This window comes from Eubalaena glacialis, chromosome 6 (genome assembly GCF_028564815.1).
Source record: "Eubalaena glacialis isolate mEubGla1 chromosome 6, mEubGla1.1.hap2.+ XY, whole genome shotgun sequence".
NCBI classification, from domain to species: domain Eukaryota; kingdom Metazoa; phylum Chordata; class Mammalia; order Artiodactyla; family Balaenidae; genus Eubalaena; species Eubalaena glacialis.
This window is the reverse complement of record NC_083721.1, coordinates 83,123,935-83,146,786: the sequence shown is the minus strand read 5'-3', so window position 1 is coordinate 83,146,786 and position 22,852 is coordinate 83,123,935. Positions and strand designations below refer to the sequence as shown.

The window sequence follows — 22,852 nt, the reverse complement described above, 5'->3', positions numbered from 1 at the left end:
GAACAGAGAGGCTACAACTCTGTGTCCTCTTTATTTATTTATTTATTTTGATGTGGACCATCTTTAAAGTCTTTATTGAATTTGTTACAATATTGCTTCTGTTCTATGTTTTGGTTTTTTGGCCACGAGGCATGTGGGATCTTAGCTCCCCAACCAGGGATCAAACCCGCATCCCCTGCATTGGAAGGTGAAGTCTTAACCACTGGACCACCAGGGAGGTCCCTCTGTGTCCTCTTCCTGTCCAACATAAAACACTGACCCTTCAGCGTGTCCAGGTCTTGCCCACCTGTCGTGGCCAAAGAGGAACATGAAAGTTAACGTGTCTTACCCCTTTCAGTGATGGTCTTCCTGGAAAACCCACCCCAATACCTCATAATTTTGATAACTTTTTTGAATTCCCATCTTGACTGTCTGTCATGGTAATGCCATATACCTGTCTGGATTGACTGTTATGAGCAAGTTAGCATAGCAGACAGTATTGAATCTTCAAGTCATTCACTCTATTGTCAAGAGTTGAATAGGGCTTCCCTGGTGGCGCAGTGGTTGAGAGTCCGCCTGCCAATGCAGGGGACACAGGTTCGAGCCCTGGTCCGGGAAGATGCCACATGTCGTGGAGCAACTAAGCCCGTGCACCACAACTACTGAGCCTGTGCTCTAGAGCCCGCGAGCCACAACTACTGAGCCCATGAGCCGCAACTACTGAAGCCCGCATGCCTAGAGCCTGAGCTCCACAACAAGAGAAGACACCGCAATGAGAAGCCCGCGCACCACAACGAAGAGTAGCCCCCGCTCGCCGCAACTAGAGAAAGCCCGCGCGCAGCAACGAAGACCTTACACAGCCAAAAATAAACAAATAAATTTATTTATTTAAAAAAAAAAAAAGTTGAATAAAGTTCCACGTTGAACATTTTACTTATTTTTTAGTAGAAGTGACTAGAGGCTTCAGAGAACAGTGTCTTTAGTCTAGGTTAAAAGAGAAATGCCTTCTCTATCCCAGGCTACCCTTCACTGCCTGCCTTGAAATAACCAGCACAATTTTGAATTAGTGTGTGTTTCTTTGAGAACAACTCCACAGTCATCTGAAGAGTGGAATGAAGAGCTCGGGGAATTTAAGAGCTAATTCTTCAGTCTGACAACTGGGTGGCAGTGCTTTAAGGAAACTCACAGGACTATGATTTCAAGCTTCATTGTTGATCAAAAGTTTAACCCCCTTGAAGTGAATTCCACATTCATTTAGCATCTGGTTTTGACTGACTGCAAGATAATGAGTTTTTATTTGTTTTGCAGATGGGCATTTGGTTCTGATTCCCATCTATTTCTAGATCATGTCCTCTGAATAACAATTCCTCTTAAAATTGCTTGGCAGAGGGACTGAGAAGCCTGCATCCTCCTTTGAAGTTATAATAGACCTTACCACCACTAAAGTTTGGACCTGTTGGCGAGATTGTGGGGAGCACCTACCCAGGGAGGTGAAGGTGTTAACTGTGTTGTATGATGGTTTGGTATGACCAGCTTGAAGTTCACATATTTTAAAACTTTAGTATCAACAAATCCATCCTTCTAGAATTAAGGATATTTTAGTAGGATTTAATAAGTACACTGGACTTCCACTTCAGGGCCTCATTGTACTAAATTTTCCTCTTACCCTAAGTAATAATAGATTTGATGGTTTGGGGTTTTCCTGGTACCAACCCAATTTTAAATGCCCTTTCCCACTGTGGAGCATTGACGTTTTTCCAGTGTGAATGCATTCTTATCGATCAAAAGATTTACCCTTTTTTTCCATGCCCTTTTGTCTCAATCCGCCCCCCTTCCTTAAAATGTTTCTACTTGAACTTCCTGTGACTGAATTCTACAAATTCCAAGGAATTCCTGCCCTGCTCTGCAGTATAGTGTGCTATGTTGTATTTTGTTTTTCTACCAAGCCAGAAACCAAAATACCACCTCATACCACCATCTACCATCTCCACCCTCGATACCCAAGACCGTGTTATTTATTGATCACCATATTCTTTCCTACTGAGCCTGGACATGGCCTCATAACCTCTCACAACACAGCATTTGGAGCCATAATTAGCACTTGATTGGAATTGGTGTGCAAGGGGAGATCTGTTTGCTGTCCCAGCTCTAACCTCATAATTAATTTCCGAAGGTGGTTTGAGATCTTGAGTTAGCCCTGATGGGAGAATGACAGGATATACCAGTGTACTCCTTATAGATCCCACCCTACGGCTATCAGGGGGCAGCACCAAAGACAGGAAAAAGGCCACGTGCCTCCACCCACTGCCCTTTTGGAGTACGATTCCAATTGTATATTGAATTCCAAAATGTCTCTTCATTTACATCATTTCATTGTTAAATGAGCATGTTCCTCCACCACCTTCTATAAACAGAAAGTTAATACAAGTCCCAGTTACTTGCTTCTTCCTTAGACTCTATGAGACTGATGATGTACCAAAACAACGTGACATTCTTTTCAAGACTTTGACTTGTACTGTCAGTATGAACTTAGTGCCTTTCTAGGCAGCAAGATTTTTCTTCATTGCTGATTTCATAGAATAAATGTCCTAATATACTCACATCGCCAACGTTAGCAGCCTCACAGACTAGCACATAAGAATCACATTAGTCTGCTTGTTTGCATGTTACAGCCAATACTGCAAGCACCTATTCAAACTGGAATGAACTAGACTGCCAAGTGGAGGACCCCTGTGGAACCTGGAACACTTCTCAGGGACAGGTGGCAGAAGAGGGGAGCTCTGAAATCACTGTTCTGAGAAATAGGGTAACCCCAAAAGGGTTGGGTTAAGGCTTTTGTTAACTGTCACGTAACCAGAGCATGCTGGCAGGATTTCACACAGAGCCAAGCCCCCAAGCAGACGGTAAGGCCACTGTAAGAAAACTTCCGGCCAAATCCCAGGCCTACTCTCTAGAGCCACTTCACAGCACTCAGGGGCACACTGGCTCCTGGCCCCAGGCTGCTGCCCAGTGACCAGGCAGACAGGGTCCTCCCGTGGTTGCAGGCCAGAGGGAACCCCACCAGAAGGCGCAGGCTAACAGGAAGATGTCCCTTATTGACCGCATCGCCTGGGTAGCTCACTACCTCGAGCAACCACTTCTCAGAGTCTGGAAGTGGGACAACCCACTTTGATTCTTGATTGCAATAATTTGACTTCCTTTCAATTTGGAGCAAATTAACTTTTTTTGTAGTCAAGTCTCAGAAAGATCTCCCTCATCTGCGTCCTCTGAGGTCTCCGGTACTGTTAGCTCCCCTGCTTCCTGTGTGGGTTCTGACGCCGGCACCCTCTTTGTATTGAACAATTGTACAGCGATGGGAACAAGAGCGACTATCAAAGCAAACAAATGCATGGAATTAAACAAAAAGTGTACTTCACTGTTTTCTGTCCTGTCTTTTCCTTATAGGTACTGTTTGTGTCCTGAGAGCTGCCTTCACAAGTCTCAGTATTTGTCAGAACTTACGGGAAAGGAAGACTGGGTTTCCCGCAGCCAGGAAAGACATGACTGGGTTTCCCGCAGCCAGGAAAAATGGGTGATGGGAAAAGCTGGTTTCTGGGGCTCTTTCGTCAGACACATCCACAGAAGGAAGAGATGACCATGATTTTCTTTTGTTATCGTCTCTTCATGATTATTCTGTCATATCCTAGACAGGCACTCTTCTTCTTCCCTATGACTTTCCTGCTGCCAATCTTACAGCTACTTCTGTGGTATTAGTACCCTACTATAAAGTATGCATAAGAGGGAAAAGGCAAAAATGAAAATCTGGCTTCCAGTGTATACAACTGGTAAGAAGCTTGAGAGCAGAAAGCTAAGACACCACTTTGGATTGTCTGATTTTCAGCCAATCCTGATTCCCACTGGCAATGGGAATTGAAAGTTAGCAACATGTATAAACACACACCACACAGAATATTTATATCCATTTATTTGGGAAATTGCTTTGCCTGTAAACTCACAACTGATAAGGCACATTGTTGCAAAATCACGGGGGAGACGGGAGAGAGACAAATCCAAGGATCTGGATAAAGGGCAAAGGGCCCTACTTTCAATAGTGTAGAGAGCTTCCTTGTGTCTCCCCTTCCCTCCTCCTACTTCAGAACACAAAGAGCCACGGACTTCCAAGTCCAGTTGGCATCCTCCTCACTCCCACTCTTGTTATCAAGCTTCTTTTAAAGCAACACATCCTTAAAAATGAAGTCCTTGTTGTGTTTTTTGGATTATACCATGTCCAAAAAACACTGCTTGGAAATTCATTCTTTGTACTAAACAGAAGTATTCCCAAGAATTCATGTAGAACAACTGGTCTACATTAAAGCCTTGGCAAGATTTTTGGCCAAGCCAAATCAAAAACCCAGCAGATGGGGCCCAGGGACAACAGTTCTTATAAGAAATGAAGAGTTACTCCTGTAGGGTACAGGATCCCAGAGCTGGTCATTTTAGGTGCCAAGGCCCTTCTGTCCTTGGAAGCATGAACCCAGGTCTGTGCCAATTCAATACTGCAGCCACAGGAAGCCATGACAGCTACAGATCATTAAAATAGAACACAACAAATTAATCCAAAACCAAATTTTCCCCTTAATTCCCTTGAATTAAAAGATAAAATAGAGTTATCCCTCAGTTATTCTCAGGAAATGACAAAATGAAAAAAAGTATTCAGAGGGTATACTGGGTGATATTGGAGTGTATTGAATCCATTGTCCCAGCAAAACAGAGGAGGGATTCCCACACAGAAAGGACAGTCTAGAAAATGTACTGACAGTCATTTGGTTCAAGTGAGTCAAGGGTTCTGCCCATCCAGATGGGTAAGAACTTCTCCAGAATATATTCATAACATACAGAGTTTGCACCATTGATATTTAATAGTCTGTTTGCAATCAGCTGAATTGTCAGGACATGCAACCAAGAGGAGATGTGACATATGTGGTAACAGTGCGTCTGAACACAAAGAGCATCACAGCAATCACTGTGCTTTTGAGCTGTACGTGGAAATCCTATGCAGTTTGTCAGCTTGTTTCCTCTGATTTATGGAAGAGGTAGGTCATCAGCAAAACAGTGCAGAAGGATCTCTCTTCAGGAGACTAACAAGATGAAGAGTGGTGTCAGTGACATGGGTTCACACGTCATTATCTACACTAATCATGTCCACGAGGGACGTAAAAGGATAACACCTGTCACAACAGCTGATCACTGTGCAGAAAAGGCGCCCTGGACGAGGGCAATCAGCATCCTCTCCCGAAGCAGCTCAGGACTTGGCCCGAGTTCCTTGTTATTCAGTAAAATACAAACAGGATTTGCTAGGAGGCCATCCGTTTTGCAGAGTGTCCTGCTAAATCAGGGCTGGTTTGAGAACCTGATATAATTCACCTTCTAGAGCACAGTGTCCTTCATGACAAGACAGTGCACACAGAAGAATAGTGTCCAAATCACCTGTTGAGAATAATTTAAAAACAATGAGGGGGGCTTCCCTGGTGGTGCAGTGGTTGAGAATCTGCCTGCCAATGCAGGGGACACGGGTTCGAGCCCTGGTCTGGGAAGATCCCACGTACCGCGGAGCAGCTGGGCCCGTGAGCCACAATTACTGAGCCTGCGCGTCTGGAGCCTGTGCTCCGCAACAAGAGAGGCTGCAATAGTGAGAGGCCCGCGCACCGCGATGAAGAGTGGCCCCCGCTTGCCACAACTAGAGAAAGCCCTCGCACAGAAACAAAGACCCAACACAGCCATAAATAAATAAATAAACAAATACTTTAAAAAAAAACAACAACAACAATGAGGGGCTTCAGAGGACCACGCCCATTACACAAATAAACAGTAGAGTCCAGGGACGCAGCAACCGAAGGATCCAGATCACGTGTCCTTTCTACTATTTAGATGATGAGCATTGCTTGTTTCATTCAAATGTAGGTCCTTCTGACTAAAATTTTTAATGAGGGTTCCAGGAACTAAGGCCACCAGGGCAATGGCCAACAGCTTAAAGGCAGTTTCCCCAGAGAAAAGAGCATCCAGAGAAGTCAGGGTTGACAGGATGGAGCCCGTCTGCACACAGATGAAATTATATGGGATCAAACCTTGAAGAAGAAAAGGGAAAGAGCCTGTTACTGGGGAGCAGGAAAATGAAGAACAATAGTCCTTCAGAAATGTCACCAGGAATTCACAACAGTGACTCCAGTTTTGTACTGTTTTTGCCCAATTCCTGACCTCTAAACATATTATCTCTTTCCCTTCTTTTCCACTCTTTCCCCTCCTTTCCTCACTTCCCACCTACATTTGTCTCATTCAGCAAAAGGACTTGAGATGGTTTACAAAATATATACACTACAGTAAGATTAGAAATTTTTTTAAATAGGAAAAAACCAAATGAATGAAGAATAAAACAAAATTAGAGAAGAATAAACAAAGTACAGTTAGTACTTAAGCAAACATGCATAAAGTTCACTCATTTGCTAGAGGTGTCCCCAAATTTGGTTCTGAGCGCCCAACAGCCAAAGTAAAGAGAAGCACCAGCATTATGAGATTTACAGCATGCCTGTGATAAAAACAGGTTTCTCAGAAGCAGTAGTACTATTCATGTTCTGTACTGTCTGTAAGAGGTCATCAAATCCACTGGATCCCACAAGTCTGACTGGTGGCTAGACAGGCTGGTTGTATAACAAACCCCTGGTGAAGTTGTTAAAAACACATCCTCAGGTGCCACCCCAGGGATTCTGGTTACCTGGGTCTGGGGTAGAACCCAGGAACCTGCATTCTAACAGCCTCTCCTGACCCCCGCTCCCAAGATTCTGATTGGTTTGGGACCCCCTGATGATCCACTCCTCTAGTAGATGATGCCTCAAGATCACAGACTCATGAAGGTCACATAGCTTGTCAGAAGGGTAACTAGAATCTCGGTCTCCAGAGTCTTTCCAAGCCTCGTGCCACCTGGGTGATTACAGGCTGCTAACAGAGGTGCTGAGGCATGCTGTCTAAAAGCCTGTCTGACAGAATTAGCTGTGGTAGATTCTGCTTCAATTTAAGATCTCAACTTCTCTCAGGAATTCCCTATTAATAGCAGCTGCTCAACCACAGATTTGTCATGTTTGACCCAGAGCCCTGAGTAGCCTTCCCTTCCATGTTGTAAAGAAGGGTTAAGAGAGGCGATCCTTGCCTTAGGCTTAGAGAGGGTGGTTTGCTTCCAGTGTGGAGAAAATAATAGTCAGTGATTTTACAGGCTGTTAGCAATTTTACCATTCAGATGAAAGTGGTTCAAAGCTCATACTTAGAGAAACACTGCTCTAGTCCTAGCCCCTCAATTGGCCAAGTGGCCCATGAGGGTAAGGAGCTTCTTGAAAGTCATACAATTGTCAAAAGGCAAGAAGGAACCGCACTAGTACCAGCTCTTCCTAAGGCAGATCTTAATCAAAATAGGGGCCAAAGCCAAATAGGAAGCCCCTTGCTCTGACCCTTCCCCTGCCTCCACTTGCCTTCAGCCCACGTCCCCTCACTCCAACTCTGCTTTTACTGAGCCCTTACTATGGGCCAAGTCGTGTGTGTTACACAGATTACTCTTCTAATCCCAGGGCCTGGCACAGTGCTTGGCACACAATAGGCATTAAATACAGTTACAAAATGAACAATCCCTATTTTTTCCAGAAGTATTTTTATGGGTTTTCATGTTCAAGCCTGAGTAGATCTGCAATCAGGAACAATTACTTTAGATAAGACCTGTCGATGCTCTTCATGAGCCTGTGCTCGCAGAGGCAGGCACATGCCCAGGACAACTGTGAGACTCAAACTTACACACCATGTCTTACCGATAAGAACAGAGAAGAAAAACTGCACGATGGGGATGTTCAGAATTGGGGCCGAGAGGTTCAAGAACCAGTTTGGCGTCATGGGGAAAAGTCTCAAAAACAGTAAGAAAAAAAACAAGCTGTTTCTGTTCTCCTCCACCTGTAGCCAAAGAAGACAAGGCCATTAAGAAGCAGAAAGAGCCTCCAGGTATTGAAAATCTGTTGGTGCCAGGCACTGTTCTACATACTTTACATATTCTATAAATTCCAGGGCAGAGATTCTTTTCCTCATTTTTAAAATGGAGGCACCTGAGGCTCAGAAAAGTCAGGAACCTGCCCAAAGACACAGAGCTGGTAGTGATGGAGCTGGGATTTGAGCTCAGATCTGCATCTCCTGGAGACATCAACAGGACCCCTGGGACCTCCTGAGGCAGGACAGAGGACCACTGTGGGAGATCTCTGCCCCTACTCCCCTCAGGGCCACGTGGTAACTTTCTGGGGGCCCGGCACTTAGATGTACCCCCTCGCCTTACCTTCCTCTGCAGCAGGGCCACTCTGTCAGGAAAATAGGAGACCACCAGCTGTTTGCCAAAAACACTGGAGAGCAGGTAGCAGCATGTGGCACCCACCGAGGTCAGCACACAGCACAGCAGAAGCCCCAGCCATGGCCCAAACAAAGCACCGGCTAAAACATTCTGCAAAGAAAACAAATCCTCTGCCATGAGAACATCTGGCAGCTACCAGCCATCTCGTCCTGGAGCCCAAGAGTCCTAGGTTCCCTCCTCCTTCAGTGATTTTCCTGGAGAAAACCTAACTCCCACTCTAAAGAGATGAATGAAAAGTGATGAAGGGGCTTCCCTGGTGGCACAGTGGTTAAGAATCTGCCTGCCAATGCAGGGGACACAGGTTCAAGCCCTGGTCCAGAAGATCCCACATGCCGCAGAGCAACTAAGCCCGTGTGCCACAACTACTGAGCCTGCGCTCTAGAGCCCGCGAGCCATAACTACTGAAGCCCGCACGCCTAGAGCCCATGCTCCGCAACAAGAGAAGCCACCGCAGTGAGAAGCCTGCACATCGCAACGAAGAGTAGCCCCCGCTCACTGCAACTAGAGAAAGCCCGCGTGCAGCGATGAAGACCCAACACAACCAAAAATAAATAAATAAATATTTTTTAAAAAAGAAAAAAAGTGATGAAAGAGCTGGGAACTACAACCCTGGCCTCGGTCTCCTCACCTTTGAAACTGGGAAGAAGATTAAAACCTCAGCAAGCGAGACAGAATTAAATGGGGCAATCTGTGTATACAGCCCCCAGCCTGCCACTTGGGCTGTGCAAGGCCCCGCCAGCCCTGGTGCCCTGGGAAGAGGCAGCAATGAAGCTCACAAGTTATTTCTGCTACTTTAAATGAACACAAACCATGAATTTTCCCTCAGTAAGACCTCATAAGCTTTAGAAAATGTCTCATTTCTTTCCTTCCTGCAGGAATTACTTCTCTATAATGCTAACACTGGGGGTTCCATGTTGACCAGAGTTCTAGCTGACACTCAAAAAAAGCCTTAGATTGACAAAAATGGAAAAGTGAACTAATACTTCCTAAGTGCAGTTTGGCTGGTAGACATCATCCTGCCAAACATGGGATCCAAAAGAGAAAGTAAAAGGGGAACCTGGAAGTGAGAAGGTAGGGATCTCCTCAGCACCTACTATGTGCTTGACTACAGGTCTGATTTAATCCCCACTATGACCCTGTTTAGTATACCATCCTCACCCCTTCTATAGGTGCAAGATTAAGTATCGTGCCCAAAGTCACACGAGGCAGAGACAGGATTCACCTCCAGGTAGCAGCTGGCTCTTCGCCCTGAAGAGGGATCAGCTCAAGAGAGAAAGAGGTACAGGGGCAGCCCCAGGAGTCAGTCCCTGACCTCAAGCACCATACACACCCCCATCTCTCTTGGCAGAATGTGTTTGCTTTTCTTCCAGTTTCTAACAAACTGCTTAGGCGGATCCAGCGTGAGCTGAATGTTGGGGCCGGAGGGAGAAGCAGGGCAGAAGGAAGCTTTCAGGTCTTCCTGCTAAGTCACCCAATCATTCAACAAGTGCTGAGGGCTGCTGTGTGCCAGGCACACCATCACCGTGCCAGCCCCTATGCACCCACTGTGTCATTTAATCCTCCCATGTAACAATCCTAGGGGGTTACATAGGAGAATGCCGGTTCTACAGATGAGGAAACAGCGTTAGAGAAGTTAAATGACTTGCTCAGGGTTACACAGCTGGGATTCAAACCTACCCAAAGGCATAACAGATATACACACTTAAACCAACCAGCTTAAAATGCTGCTGGGAGGACAGCATAGATTCTTCTGTATCACCTGAGATGGCAACTGATGAGAAGCATCCAAGAGCCCAAGCACAAGCCCAGGTCTTACACTGTGGCTCCCGAGAGCCAGGGGGCCGCCTGGAAAACCAGAATGACTCGTCCTCTCCACACAGGGAGACTCCCAAGTCCTCTACAGCCTAACATCACCATGAACAACCTGCATCTGTTCGTCAAACATTTATGAAGGCACTTCCCTGTGCCAGGCAAAGAAACACAAAGGCTGAGAATAAGGAACAGGTCCTGACCTCAAGGAACTCACAGACTAGGGGAGAAAACAGATTTTAAAAGAAAAACCAACATGCAGAGGGGGAGAGGTCTCAAGGACAGTGCTCCACACCTATCAAATCCTTAGAAACAAAAGCAGCATACCTGAGAGGAAAGGCAGGCTCTGGAGCTGGGCGGATGTGGGTTCAGACCTCAGCCCAACCCCCTCCTCGCCTTGTCACCTGGGACAGTTACTTAACTTCTCACCATTCATTTCCTTATCTGTAAAATGTGGATAAAAGTGCCCATTGTTGGCTCTTAGGAGAATTAAATAAGGTCATGCAGGTAAAGCAACTAGGACAGTGCCTGACACAGGGAAAGCTGTCAACAAATGGTAGCCACAGTAGTCTGTCCTCTGGACTGTAGGATCTGCAGCCTAAGGGCCCCTCTACAAAGACAGAAGGTGGCTTCCCGGGAGGCAGGCACAGGAGGAGGGCGATACTGACCAGGAAGCTGGAGCCAGGGATGGCAAAGCCCTGTTTGTAGAGGTAGGCACTGCAGAAAAGCAGGAACACGTAGGCCTGATGCTCCTTCCGGTACTCTCGAAGGACCTCGGAGAGTTCCCGCAGCTCGGCCAGGTCCGAGGGGAACCACAGTGACCTGAGATTTGGAAAAGCAGATGGAAACAAGAGTCCAGATCAGCCTAATACCTAATAAAGTCACTTGTTGTGTCTTCTTTCCAAAGTAGGTTTATAAATGTGCCCATCATCTGGTCTGCTGGGAACACACACTTAATGGGAGGCCAGAATAATGGATGACCTGATATAACACAGCAGAGGCAAGGAGAAGAGCCTTGGTTTGGAAGCAAGGGACCTGGCATAGCATCTCAACTCTGCTACTGTCCAGTTGTGTGATCTCAGGCTAGTCCCTGGGCCTCAGTTTTCTTATCGGAAAAATGAGGGGTTGAAGGTGGATAATCACTAAGTTCCCTCTTAGCTCTCAGTTTTTATGAACTATTCTTAAAAGGCAAATGGATTAATTTCTAGGCAAGTACTAAACATCCTAAACTGCCTTCCTTTCTAGGAGTACCCCCTCCCCCTAAGCTTCAGGCCCAGGACAATTCAAACTTCACACTGCTCCAAAGTTACTAGGTAAAACGACTGCTTTATCAGTCACAAAAGAGCCAATTAAAGATTCCCTGGGAAAGTATATTTGTCCATACCATAAACATAATCTTCTTGATAATATATCAGGCTTGGAACCAACCCTTTCAAAGAGCCTGCTTTTCACCCTGCTCTCTATATGATCCTCAGTGCACTCTGAACCCTGTACAAGGGTTACAGTGTAAAGGCTACCTTGCCTCCGCCAGCTGAACAACTCTTGAATCCATCAGTGATCAATTATAAGCAAACCCTCCTGGTTCTCATCAGAATATTTCTCTTAGTATGTCTGACACCCACAGCAGAGCCTTCCTAGCTAGAGTAAAAGAATACAGTCACTGAAAACAGCTGTCCTAATATTCAAACATCAGTAACATCCTTGACACACTTCCATTAACTTTATAAACAGTATGCTGGTTTATCACGACAAATCAGCCCGGTAGGTATTTGTACTGCCTCCTGCCTCAACCTGTCAGGGAGTAAAAGGAAAAGAGCAGAGACAGCCAAGAAAAGACAGCAGATAATTAATTAGTGAATAATTTAAAGTTGTCCATCAACGTTTCTCCTGAAGACCGGATGCCTTAAAGCCCCAAGGGCAGACCTGACAGAAGTGTAGTGAAGTGAAGTGGGGAGGACTATGGAGTGAGGCTGAGAGCAGTCGTTAAGAAGGGGCTGCGGGTCCACATAGAGGCGAAGGTCGGATGCAAACGGGGATCAGGGCTGGGCCTGGGAAGGCGACGGGAACACCGCTCAAGAGGCGACCCAATGGCGGGAACAGAGATGCTCCAGCAGGATCCGCCCAAGGTAAGGCGCCGCGTTTCCCTCCGCAAATCACCACCTCAAAGGCACCAGACAGCACTCCCGCGAAGCCGGCAGCACGCAGGTCCCAGACAGGGCCAGGCCCCGCTCTCGTCCACCCGGTCTGCCCAAGACCGTGTAGACGCGGCCCAATCTCCAGTCCCAGAACTGAACCCCAAATCCCAGCCCCCGACGCCTCCGATCCAGGAACCCGAAAATACGATTCCCAGACCCCATCCTCGGACCTGGCTCCCCTCCTCTGACCCGAACCCCGGCCCCCGTCACCGCCGCCACGCACCTGTCTCCAGCCTCCTTGGCTGTGCCCAGTGTCGACCTGCGGGGCAGTCGCGTCGACAGCAAGTACAGGGCGAAGGTGCAGCCGGCGAAGACCAGGAGGAGGCCGAGCAGGGGGCGCATCTCGGCGCCAGCACCCGGACTCGCCCCGCCGCGGAGGAGCCTGGAAGCAGCGCCAGGAACCTCGCTGCTATCGCACTGCTACAGCGGAGCGCGTTAGTGGACGGACAGGGGCGGGGGTCCGCTCCAGGCCCCGCCCCCATATCCTGGCCCCACCCACGGCCCGGATTCCGCTTGCAGTTGGCTCCAGAGTCCAGCAGAAAGCTGTCTTGCAGCCCCTCTGCGCTTGCGTCTGCCCTCCTTCCGCCTGTATATCTTTCTACGTTTATCTCTGTCTCGTTCTCCACTTATTTGCAGGCTCTCTGCCAGGCGCTAGGTGGTCCGGGGTGAATCACCAGCCCTGCCCACAGCAAGCTTGCAGTCTAGTGGTCAAGACAGCCTTGTCTACCACCAGGCGTAACACAAAGCAAATGCAGCCCGCGTAGAACCAGAGGCGCCAATGCAGTGCGGTGGGATAGTCAAAGCGACCACGGAAATAAGGAGAATTTACTTTTATTGAACGCCTACAATGTGCCCATTATCCTTAATTCTCACAACAATTCTGCAAGGTTGGTATTTTTGTCTTTATTCAACAGATGAAAAATCCAAGTCTCAGAAAGATTAAGTGACATTACCCAAGAGAGTCACGATTAGAATCCAAGTCACCCTGCGTTCAAAACTAGTGGTCTTGCACTGGGTGGATTCATGGAAGAGGTGGGGTTTGAGTTTACCTTAAAGGATGAGCAAGATTTCCACAACAGAGACAGGAGGGAGAAGGTGAGCTGGGGGCCTCAGTTTCCGTGAAGCCTAAAGGTGTGTGAGAAATGAGTGAGAAGGTGGGAACAAACTGGAAAACATGGAAAGGCAGCTAAGGAGTTGGATTTTTTTTTTTAATATTGTACTTGGGGAGAGACCAATAGAGGCGTTTAAGCAAGAGAATGATGTAGTTCCCGTTTTAGGATGTGTTGCCCTGGCAGATGATTAGACTACATTCTGAGTTTGTAGCAACAACTGTCTTGGTGAGAAAGGAATCAGGCCTGAGCCAGGACCACAGCAGTGGGGAGGAAGGTGGACAGACTGGGAGGAGTTGAGTTTGTAGGACATGGCTGATTAAATGGAGAATGACAGAGAGGATTCCAAAATGTCACAAGCCTGGAAAACAGAAACTGTCCTTGTTGTATCATTCATAGCCCCTCCTGGGCCAGATAAAGAGCACCTGTCAGAAGTCAAAGTGCACAAAGTCCTAGCAATTCCAGGAATTTAACCCATAGATATGCCTGTAGGTAGACAAAGATGTATGTTCAAGGGTATTCTCTCAACTTTGTTTTGATATGAGGATATTGGGAACAGCCTAAATGCCCATCATTTGGGGACTATCGAGGTTAATTATTGTATATTCACAAATGGAACACTAAGTAGCTTCCTGAAAGAGGGAGACAACGTTATGGATCCTGATACAGTACAGTAGCCAGATAGATGGCTAGGATAAAAATCAAACGAGTTGCAGTGTTAGACTATACTATGACTCATTTGTAAGAAGAAGAAAAAAAGATATACTTTTCAAAATACTGAAGTATTTATGAATGAAATGACTCAATGTCTGAGATTTGCATTAAAATAATGGGATGGGAGTGTAGTGAGTAGGGATATAAGTAAAACAGGATTGGCCATTGAAGTGATAATTGCTGAAGCTGGATGATGAGCACCTGGAGGTGGATTTTATACCATTTCCCCTATTTCTGTGTATGTGTAAAATTTTCCATTTTACAACGTGGGGAAATGTTCTCAGCCTTCCAGTCTCATTTTCTCCCTTCAAGTCTCCCGTTCCAGCTAAACATGCACCGTGTAGGCACCGTGTTCGTTTGTGCCTCTGACAACACTCTTCCCTGGGAAACTTCTCTGCCTGAAAATCCCTGCTCTTTCAGCAACACCCGGGGCAGTTGTCACCTCCTCTGAGAAGGCTTCTCCAGCTCCTACAGTCAGAAAGGTTTTGCCTTCTCTGTGCTCGGGGCTGCCTGTGGAGTGTCTATATTCCTGTGATTGCAAATACTGTGCTCCAGTGTCATCATCCATCTCCTCAGGAGACAGTGAACACTTCTGTAAATGAGACACGGTCTCACCATCCTATGTCTATCCCAACCCTTAGCCCTGTGCTTGGCTTATTATTGGCACTTAATAATAGTTTGTTAAATTAATGGACCGGGTCTGCGGAGGAAATGATTGGTTGTTTGGTTTGGAACATGCTGATTTTGAGAAGTCAGAGGAGTACAGGAGGAGAGAAGGTGAATAACGATATTGAGCTTGTGCTAGAAGTGTGCAGAGCAGAGAACACGAAGAAAAACTCCTGCTCTCTAGGACTTCACTTTGCCTTTGGTTGGGGGAGAGGATGGAGAGAGTTATAATTATAGAGCATGACGGTGTCACAGAGGAAACAAACGTGGCCAAGCTTCCAGAGAAGCAAGTATCATCATCCCTCTTGTGGATGAGTGGCTGAGCAGGTGTTCAGATGGAGTCACTTGGAGGGCTGATGCAGCCCACAGCTGTGAGTGCTGAGCAGGACCGAGCCCTCCTCGGCCCCTCCCGAGCCCATGCTCTTTGCTCTGCCCCACACTGCCTCTCAACAAGCAGGTGAAGATCCAGAGCTCGGGTTGAACATTCAGATTTAGAGGTCATCTGTCTAGAGGAGACAGTTGAAATGGGAGGAGGGAAGGGCTCTGAGGGAGACCATGAGAGGGAAAGTAACAGCAGCTGACATTCACTGAGTCTAGGCAGACTCACCCCACAGGACTTTTACACACATGAATGTATTTATTATATAACAACCTTCATGAGGCAGGGGCTCCTAACAGCCCCCACTTTACAGTCCAGAGAATGGAAACTTAGGCAGAGTGAAGTCAGTCGACAGAGGTCACACCCCAGCAAACAGCAGAGCCTAACCACTTACCCTCCACTGCCTTTTTCAGAGAGAAGACTGAGATCAGAAGCCTGGTAAGAAAATAGTGGAACTGGTGAAAGAGAAAAGATTTCATTCAGGGATGTTGGATGAGAGATAGGGTGGTGGGGGAAGAGTGCACTGGGGGCCCAAGAAAGACTGTTAGAAAGGAACCAGTGCACAGTGTCCGAGTCCATGGGAAAATCCAGCAAGGAAACCTGAGGGGTTGTGGGACTCGGCCAACACCAGGTGACAAGGGACCTTTGACAGAGCTCTTCCGGGAGATGCAAACGTGATTGCCTACAGGCTCACTGCCCAAGCCCCTGCTTGCTGCCCCTGACTTACCCCCCTTGCCTCCTGTTCTGATTCCTCCTGCTCAGCCTGTCTGTTTCGGGGAAGGGGCCCTGCTCCCCACTCTCAGCCCGCCTCTCTCCAACCCTCCTGACCCCCAACCCAGCACCTGCAGAGCCAGCTCTAACCAGCCGGTGTACCGCCTGCAGGCTGTACGGCCTCCCCTGAGGCCACTCACTTGCAGCACATGCCAGGCAGCCTGTAAAGGACAGCAGCAACCCTCACCAGGGACACATGCTGGACTGGGGAACAGGTAGGGGCTAGTGGTTCAGGGGAGTGGGAGGGAAGAAAAGCCAAGAGGCTCTAGTGAGAGCAAATTAGCCAGCCACTCTCCATGGGTCTTTATCATGGGGCTCAACCACGTTTCCTGGCTTAATTGGATCTGCACGGAGCAACTGAAAGGAGTAGCTCTGATCAGACCACATGGCTTTGCTTCCCCATCCCTGCTCCAACCACAACCAATGGGAACAGGATGGACACCTGCCCCAAGAGGAGGATCTGAGGGCTGGATCCTCTCCCTGAGCTTTGGGATTGGGCCACATGGTAAGTGAGTGGCCAAGGACCCAATGGTCCCAAGGACCCCAATGATCCACAGCTGCCCTGTGGAGGGAGCGGAGCTGAGTCAGAGAGATACATGGCAGAGCACAAGGGTTAGTAAAGGCCTATGGACTCTCATTGCTGAAGGTCCAGGGCATCCCCATCCCTGCCCTTCCTGAGGTCTGATGGCTCAGCTCTCCCTGGGGTTCCACAAGTCCTCTCTCTAATAAAATCTGGGTAAAAATAAGTGGATTTCTGTTGCTGGCATCCCAGGTCAGGAATGAGAACATGGGGCAGGGGTCTGAGGGTGGGAGGTTCTAAGTTTAGGTTTTGGGAATAAGTGTGTTGATGTCTAAAACAGAATGCAGGTGGCTCCCTCAAGTCCCTAAGGACAAATCCACTCCATTCTGTTCAACAGACATCTATTGAGCACCTGCTTTGTGCCTGGCATTGTGTTAGGTGCCAGGGCAGCAAAGACAAATAAGCAGCAGCTGCTCTTGTGGTGCCCACAGTCTTGGAGGAGATACAGACGTGGAAACATATTACAATATGGCTTATTACAAGCAGCGATGGTAGCACATACAAAGTGGGTGGTGGAAGGGAGTCGTGGAAGAGCAAGCCCAGCTTGGAGTCACCCAGGAGTGCCTGAGGGTCCTGGAGGGTTTTAGCTGAGGCGCAAAAACAGGAGCTGGGGAGAGCAAAATCTCCTAGGCTTCAGGATAGGTGGGCTTGCTGAAGGATGGTATTGGGACCACCTGGAAGTTGCGAAGAGGCGTGAAAGCAAGAGCCAAACTCTCTTTTTCCCAGGGAGCCTGGGAAGTGGGCAGTGGGCCTCCAGAGATAACAGAGACAAGAGTAACAAAGGTGCCTGGGAGAGAGGTCTAAGGCAGCGAAGGGTGGGCACCTCTAGGGAAATGGGCTGTGGCTGGGGGTGGAGGCCTGGTCTTTCCTCACAACCAAACATGGCTCCATAAGGCTCACAAGATAATGGGGAGTGTTCATTTAATCAATATTTCCTGAGCACAGACTGCATTGTAGGCACCACACTAGGCACACGGCCTCTGCCTGGCAGAGCAGCCTAGTGGAGAAGACAGACAGACAGTAATCAAATAATCATACAAATAAATGTAAAAAAACGCAGCTTAAACAGTGAACAGTGCTACGGAAGGACAGCTCCAGTGGGCTCTGTGGAGAAATGAGGGCCAGGAAGACTCCCCTGAGGAAGTGACCATCCAGCTAAGGTCCAAACATGGAGTGGGAGATACTGGTGAAGACAGGAGGGAACAGGGTAGGCTGCAGTTTCGTTGCATCTTGGGTTGGGTATTCAGACAAATACACTGACAAAAGGAAGGGAAGAGAGGCAAGGGTAACAAGAGACAGAGAGGAAAGTTCCAGGGGCCTTGGGAGAAAGATTGTGAGAAGAGAGTGGCCACACCTGTAACTGCCTTCATTTCACCTGATCACTGTTACATGAAACACATTGAATTCACCTCCAGTCCAGGCAGCAAACTTCCTTCCTTTACTCCTTCATTTATCTATTTGTTCACCCACCCACCCACTCCCCAGTGAGCCAGGCACCGTGCTAGGAGACGCCAGGAGAAGAAGCTCAGAGACACCCACTGGCCTGAGGAGCTTCTACATTGATAGAAATGCTATTCCTGGCATTTTCTTGATGTTGTTTTGATCCCCTGCTTACCAAGGAAGGCAAAGAGCCCAAAGAAGTGACTGTGCTAATCAAAATACAGGACCAATAAAACTCTAAAAACGAAATCAGGACCTATCAGCACCGGGATCTCTGTATCCACCACTGCTGAGGAAACGTCGGAAGGAGGAAGGCTGAAAAGATGTCCAAGTGGGCAGGAGCGTCGCTGAGCCTTACTCCTTTCAGAGTTCAGACATTCGCTGCAGGCATCCCTCACTTAAGTGGAACAGACTCTGGACTTGCTATATAAGTATAAATAAAGTGTGCCACACTGGATTATATTTACAGAGTTCCATCATTTATGAAACAGACAGTCTGTTTCTTTAAAATACGGCTCTCCACACAGAAAGCAGTAGAAGAGCAGTCACTTGGATGGGGAGGAGGTTGGTGGACCTATGACTCTCAGGAATCCCAGGAACCTTCCTGCAGTGGCCACAGCTGGGGGATGGGTGGTGTCCACCCCTTTGGCTCTGTCTCCCCCCTGGGCATCTGACCTCAAGTGGTTCTGACCTCTCTGACCTTGGCCCTTGGGAGGGCCTCTTGACTTGGCTGCTGTTGTCATTTCAGATTCATGGATCACACCTCTTCCTACGGAAGCCTGAGAATTCCTCAAACTGGGAGCTTCAGGTGCTCCAAGAGCAGACCGGTTAGTACTTTGAATTCACATGTTGGCAAAACGAGTTATTTAGCATCTCTCCAAAAGGTTAACATTAATTACCTCTAACAGGTGGGATTATGGATAGCATATTTTCATTTTGCATCTGTGCATTTTTGAAATTTCCTTCAATAATTACAGATTACATTGGTAATAATAAAGAAAAACAAAACATTTCTTAAGTATTGCTTAAAATGAGGGTTGCATGTAAAGTGATGCTTCTTCACCTTAAGTGAAAAACAAGCTCTGCTTTTTCTCTCCTGCCTCTCACTCTATCCCTTGTCCCTGTGAGCCAGGCTGCCCCACTGCTTCATCTGCTCTTCTACCCTCATCCACTAGTCCCAGCAGCTGCCTTCTTGGCTGTTGGTCTGTCCCCACCTCCTCCTGCACCAGCCCCACTTTAAACAAGGCAGGAAGCCATTCCCTCTCTGTGCAGAGCCTGGAGGGATCTGGCACAGGGAACATGGGGTCGAGTCCAAAGTGAGGTCTCCAGCCAGTCCTTCCCTTTAAGATGCTTGGCTGGCCACTGTGATTGGCAGAAATGCCCGAGTGACAGGCAGCAGAATCGACAGTTCGGAACAAATGAGGCCCCAGGACACAGCCTAACAAGACGCTGGGCCGTCGGGAGCCTGGCTATTTCTGACTTGCCCTATTTAGGGGCTCCCTTCCCAGGACTGTTTCATAATCCAGGGTCACTTGACATTTTGCAATATGACATCCACAGGACATGACTGTAAAAAAACAAAACAAAAAAAACCCTGGTTATTCCGTACTTTTTATGCCTTGAGGAGAAGGTGAGGTGAAGCTTTAAAAATCCTGTGGTTGTAGCATTCTTGATGTTACTGGTACCCGGGTGTCCTGACAAGAGTTACATTTGCAACTCTGGGCAAAGAATAGGTTGGAAGACTGTTTCAACATTTTCCATCAGTACAAGATCATACCGACACAACTGGGGCCTGTGAAAATAAGATGAAATATCCTTGTCAGTACAATAATAAAATTACCTCATTCTAGTAAATTATATCATCTCTTTCAGATATAAAATTATTTAGCAATTATTTTTAATGTTCTAGGGAAATGCTTGTGGTAAATAAGCAAAGCCACATCAACAACAGCAAAAAATTCAGGGTGTAAAATTTTATTTACCATATAACTTCACCTAGGTTTAAAAACAAATAGAAAGAAGATTAGAAAGAAATAACCAAAAATTTTAACAGTGGTTGCCTCTGAATAATGACATTATCCATGGTATTCTTCTTCTTCCTCCTAACACTTTCTGTACTTTCCAGATTTTATAAAATGAATATGTATTCCTTTGATAATCAGGGAAAGAAGTATTAAAAAGTCCCAGTTTTAAGATGTAATGACTGGGCTTCCCTGGTGGTGCAGTGGTTAAGAATCCACCTGCCAATGCAGGGGACACGGATTTGAGCCCTGGTCCGGGAAGATCCCACATGCTGCGGAGCAACTAAGCCCGTGCGCCACAACTACTGAGCCTGCGCTCTAGAGCCCGCAAGCCACAACTACTGAGTCCACCTGCTACAACAACTGAAGCCTGTGTGCCTAGGGCCCGTGCTCCTCAACAAGAGAAGCCACCGCAATGAGAAGCCCGCGCACCGTAACGAAGAGTAGCCCCCGCTCGCCGCAACTAGAGAAAGCCCGCGCACAGCAACGAAGACCCAATGCAGCCAAAAATAAATAAATTAAATAAATCAATTAAAAAGAAAAAGAAAAAAGATGTAATGACTATCCTCTTAGGAAAAAAAAAAAAACTTGTATTATTGTTTTGAAGTATCCTAAACCTTCAGGAAAAAGGAATTTATAAACATAAAGTAGTAACTGCTCACATCATTTCCTGTCTCTGTCCACAGATTGAACACTAGGAATATATGTAGGAGTGGCATTACTCACAAAACACACATACCATCACAGCTTTGTTCTTTCTCCCCCTCTTTGTCTCTGCCTCTCTCCCTTTCTACACACACACACACACACACACACACACGCAGTTTATTTTTTCTGAAACCAATTGAGAATAGGTTGTTTACCCCTTAATACTTCAGTGTGTATTTCCTAAGAACAAGCACATTCTCAGTGCAGTTATCAAATTGAACATTGATATAGTAGTTGTATCCTGTATCAGTGGAATCAAATATTCCAAATTTTCTGTACCTTTTTTAATGCTAGGCTGTGTTTTATCAGTTTGCCAAATTATATGAGGGTTTCTTTTCTACAACAAATTATCAGCTTGCAAGCAGCGTGGGTAGAGTGATTAGGGAGGAATCGTGTAACTCTAAGCATATAACAACATTGTTTCTTTGGATTATTGGACGGTTTGTCTTTAAGTGCATACCAGTAAATTTTTCTTGGATTACTGGGCAACTTATTTTTATCAAGTCTAGTTTTGGAAAACCCCTCACTTCTTTCATTGTGATTGATGAAGTCCTGTTAAAACGTAAGACCGAGCGGATTGGACAGGAGCCAATAACATCTTTGGAAAACAGGGGCTTGTCAGACGCTGCCTCAGCTCACCTCTCTGGATGGGCAAGTGACCTTAACTTCATTCGGAGAATCCTGAGCTTGTACCTCGGGCCTATTACAGATCCTGTAGAGAACACCAAGGAAATGGCTGCCACTTTATCTAGATCTTGATTGAATCTTGCAAGCAGACTCACTTGGTGGTATTTCTGAAATGTGGTGGGTTCACTGGAAGGAAGAAATAATATATTTTTAAGTGGATATGAATTACCAATGAAAGAAAACAGTTTTGAAGCCTACAAATCACTCATCAGCAAGTAGCCATTTGACCCCATAGCCTGCACTAGCCGACTTTCGTGGGCAAAGTCCGTTGGATTCCAAGGGACTGCATAAGTGAAGCTGCCGACCCCAGGACTGATGAGATGCTGTGACATTGGAAAGGTATGTGCTGCCTACTATAGGCCAGACAGCATCCTCATCTCTTGACATATTTCTCCTATCCCCTGAAAAATTCTGCAAGGTATTATTGTCTTCATTTTACAAACAAGGAAACAGATGCTTGCAAAGCTAAAGCTCACCCAGGTCACAGGGCTTCTCTGTAGCAGTGCAGTGATTAAAACCCAGTTCTGGCTGAGTTCAAAGTTATGGTCTTTCCATTAAACTGCATTGCTAGATGCACAGGTATACTTTTTAGCCACACTAGATACTAACTTATTTTTTTTTAATGCAAGCAGCCCTATAAGTTCTTTTTTAATTTATTTTTAAATATTTATTTACTTATTTGGCTGTGCTGGGTCTTACTTGCGGCACGCAGGATCTTCGTTGCTGCATGCGGGCACTTAGTTGTGGCATGTGGGATCTAGTTCCCTGACCAGGGTTCGAACCCGGGCCCACTGCATTGGGAGCGTGGAGTCTTAACCACTGGACCACCAGGGAAGTCCCTAGATACTAATTTAGAAGTTGTGCTTAAGCATATATTTTTTCAGTTCTGCCCTCAAGAGAAACCTTAAAACAGCTACATCCCAGGTTCCAATACTTTTTTTTCCAAGTGTGTGGAGATGTTTCCTACAATTGGAATCCCAAATTGAGCCTAAGGTGTATCCACTAGGGAGATTCACCTGGGTACTGTCCCTCTGGGGAGCTGCAAGAATAGGCTGTGGAGAAATGATTGCTCTAGGAATGAATCCTTAGTTTGGAGGTCGGGATGGGGGTGAGAAGGTGCCTGTCACCCCAGCCTCACTGTGCAGAGCAGAAGTGCCACAAGTAAAACTAATCCAAAAGGTTGCCCAGATTTTGGTTTCTAAATACTATCTCCACAAAATGGAACTAGGGCTCCCTGGAGAAATGGTTGATTCCAGGGCCAGGGCAGGGAAAGTACAAAGTGATCCTGGAACAACATGTGTGCCAAAAGTAAGGAAACACTCAAAGAGTGATGGAGATGTTCAAAAGAATATAGAATCACACCCATTAGGGTGGCTACTGTGAA

General features: G+C 46.8%; 2 protein-coding genes across 5 annotated transcripts in view; both read right to left on the bottom strand.

Annotated features, from left to right (window-relative positions):
- Positions 1 to 4,322: 4,322 nt before the first annotated feature.
- On the bottom strand, positions 4,323 to 12,808 carry TMEM41A (transmembrane protein 41A). Its single transcript, XM_061194388.1, has 5 exons — positions 12,617 to 12,808; positions 10,867 to 11,020; positions 8,318 to 8,479; positions 7,806 to 7,944; positions 4,323 to 6,083 (listed from the first exon to the last, which is right to left on the bottom strand). The coding sequence occupies exons 1-5, from the start codon at positions 12,733 to 12,735 to the stop codon at positions 5,863 to 5,865; spliced, it is 795 nt and encodes a 264-aa protein (XP_061050371.1). The 5' UTR covers positions 12,736 to 12,808; the 3' UTR covers positions 4,323 to 5,862.
- A 5,310-nt stretch (positions 12,809 to 18,118) lies between these two features.
- Positions 18,119 to 22,852, bottom strand: part of LIPH (lipase H) — a 46,166-nt gene continuing 41,432 nt past the window's right edge. For 3 of the 4 annotated variants that reach the window (XM_061193311.1, XM_061193313.1, XM_061193312.1), the window contains 2 exons: positions 21,421 to 21,594; positions 18,119 to 19,844 (listed from right to left, as the gene is read on the bottom strand). In XM_061193311.1, coding sequence (XP_061049294.1) covers positions 19,757 to 19,844; positions 21,421 to 21,594 — 262 coding nt within the window. In that variant the 3' untranslated portion in view covers positions 18,119 to 19,756. Of the gene's footprint in view, positions 19,845 to 21,420; positions 21,595 to 22,852 lie in introns of those variants that run through there. The other variant, XM_061193314.1, reaches the window with a different exon arrangement.

Coding starts and splice junctions, on each gene's coding strand:
- TMEM41A (XM_061194388.1), bottom strand. CDS start 12,735: ATGCGCCCCCTGCTCGGCCTCCTCCTGGTCTTCGCCGGCTGCACCTTC. Junction 11,021..12,616: donor GCCAAGGAGGCTGGAGACAG/GTGCGTGGCGGC, acceptor TCCAAATCTCAG/GTCACTGTGGTTCCCCTCGG. Junction 7,945..8,317: donor TGGCCCTGCTGCAGAGGAAG/GTAAGGCGAGGG, acceptor CTTTGGCTACAG/GTGGAGGAGAACAGAAACAG.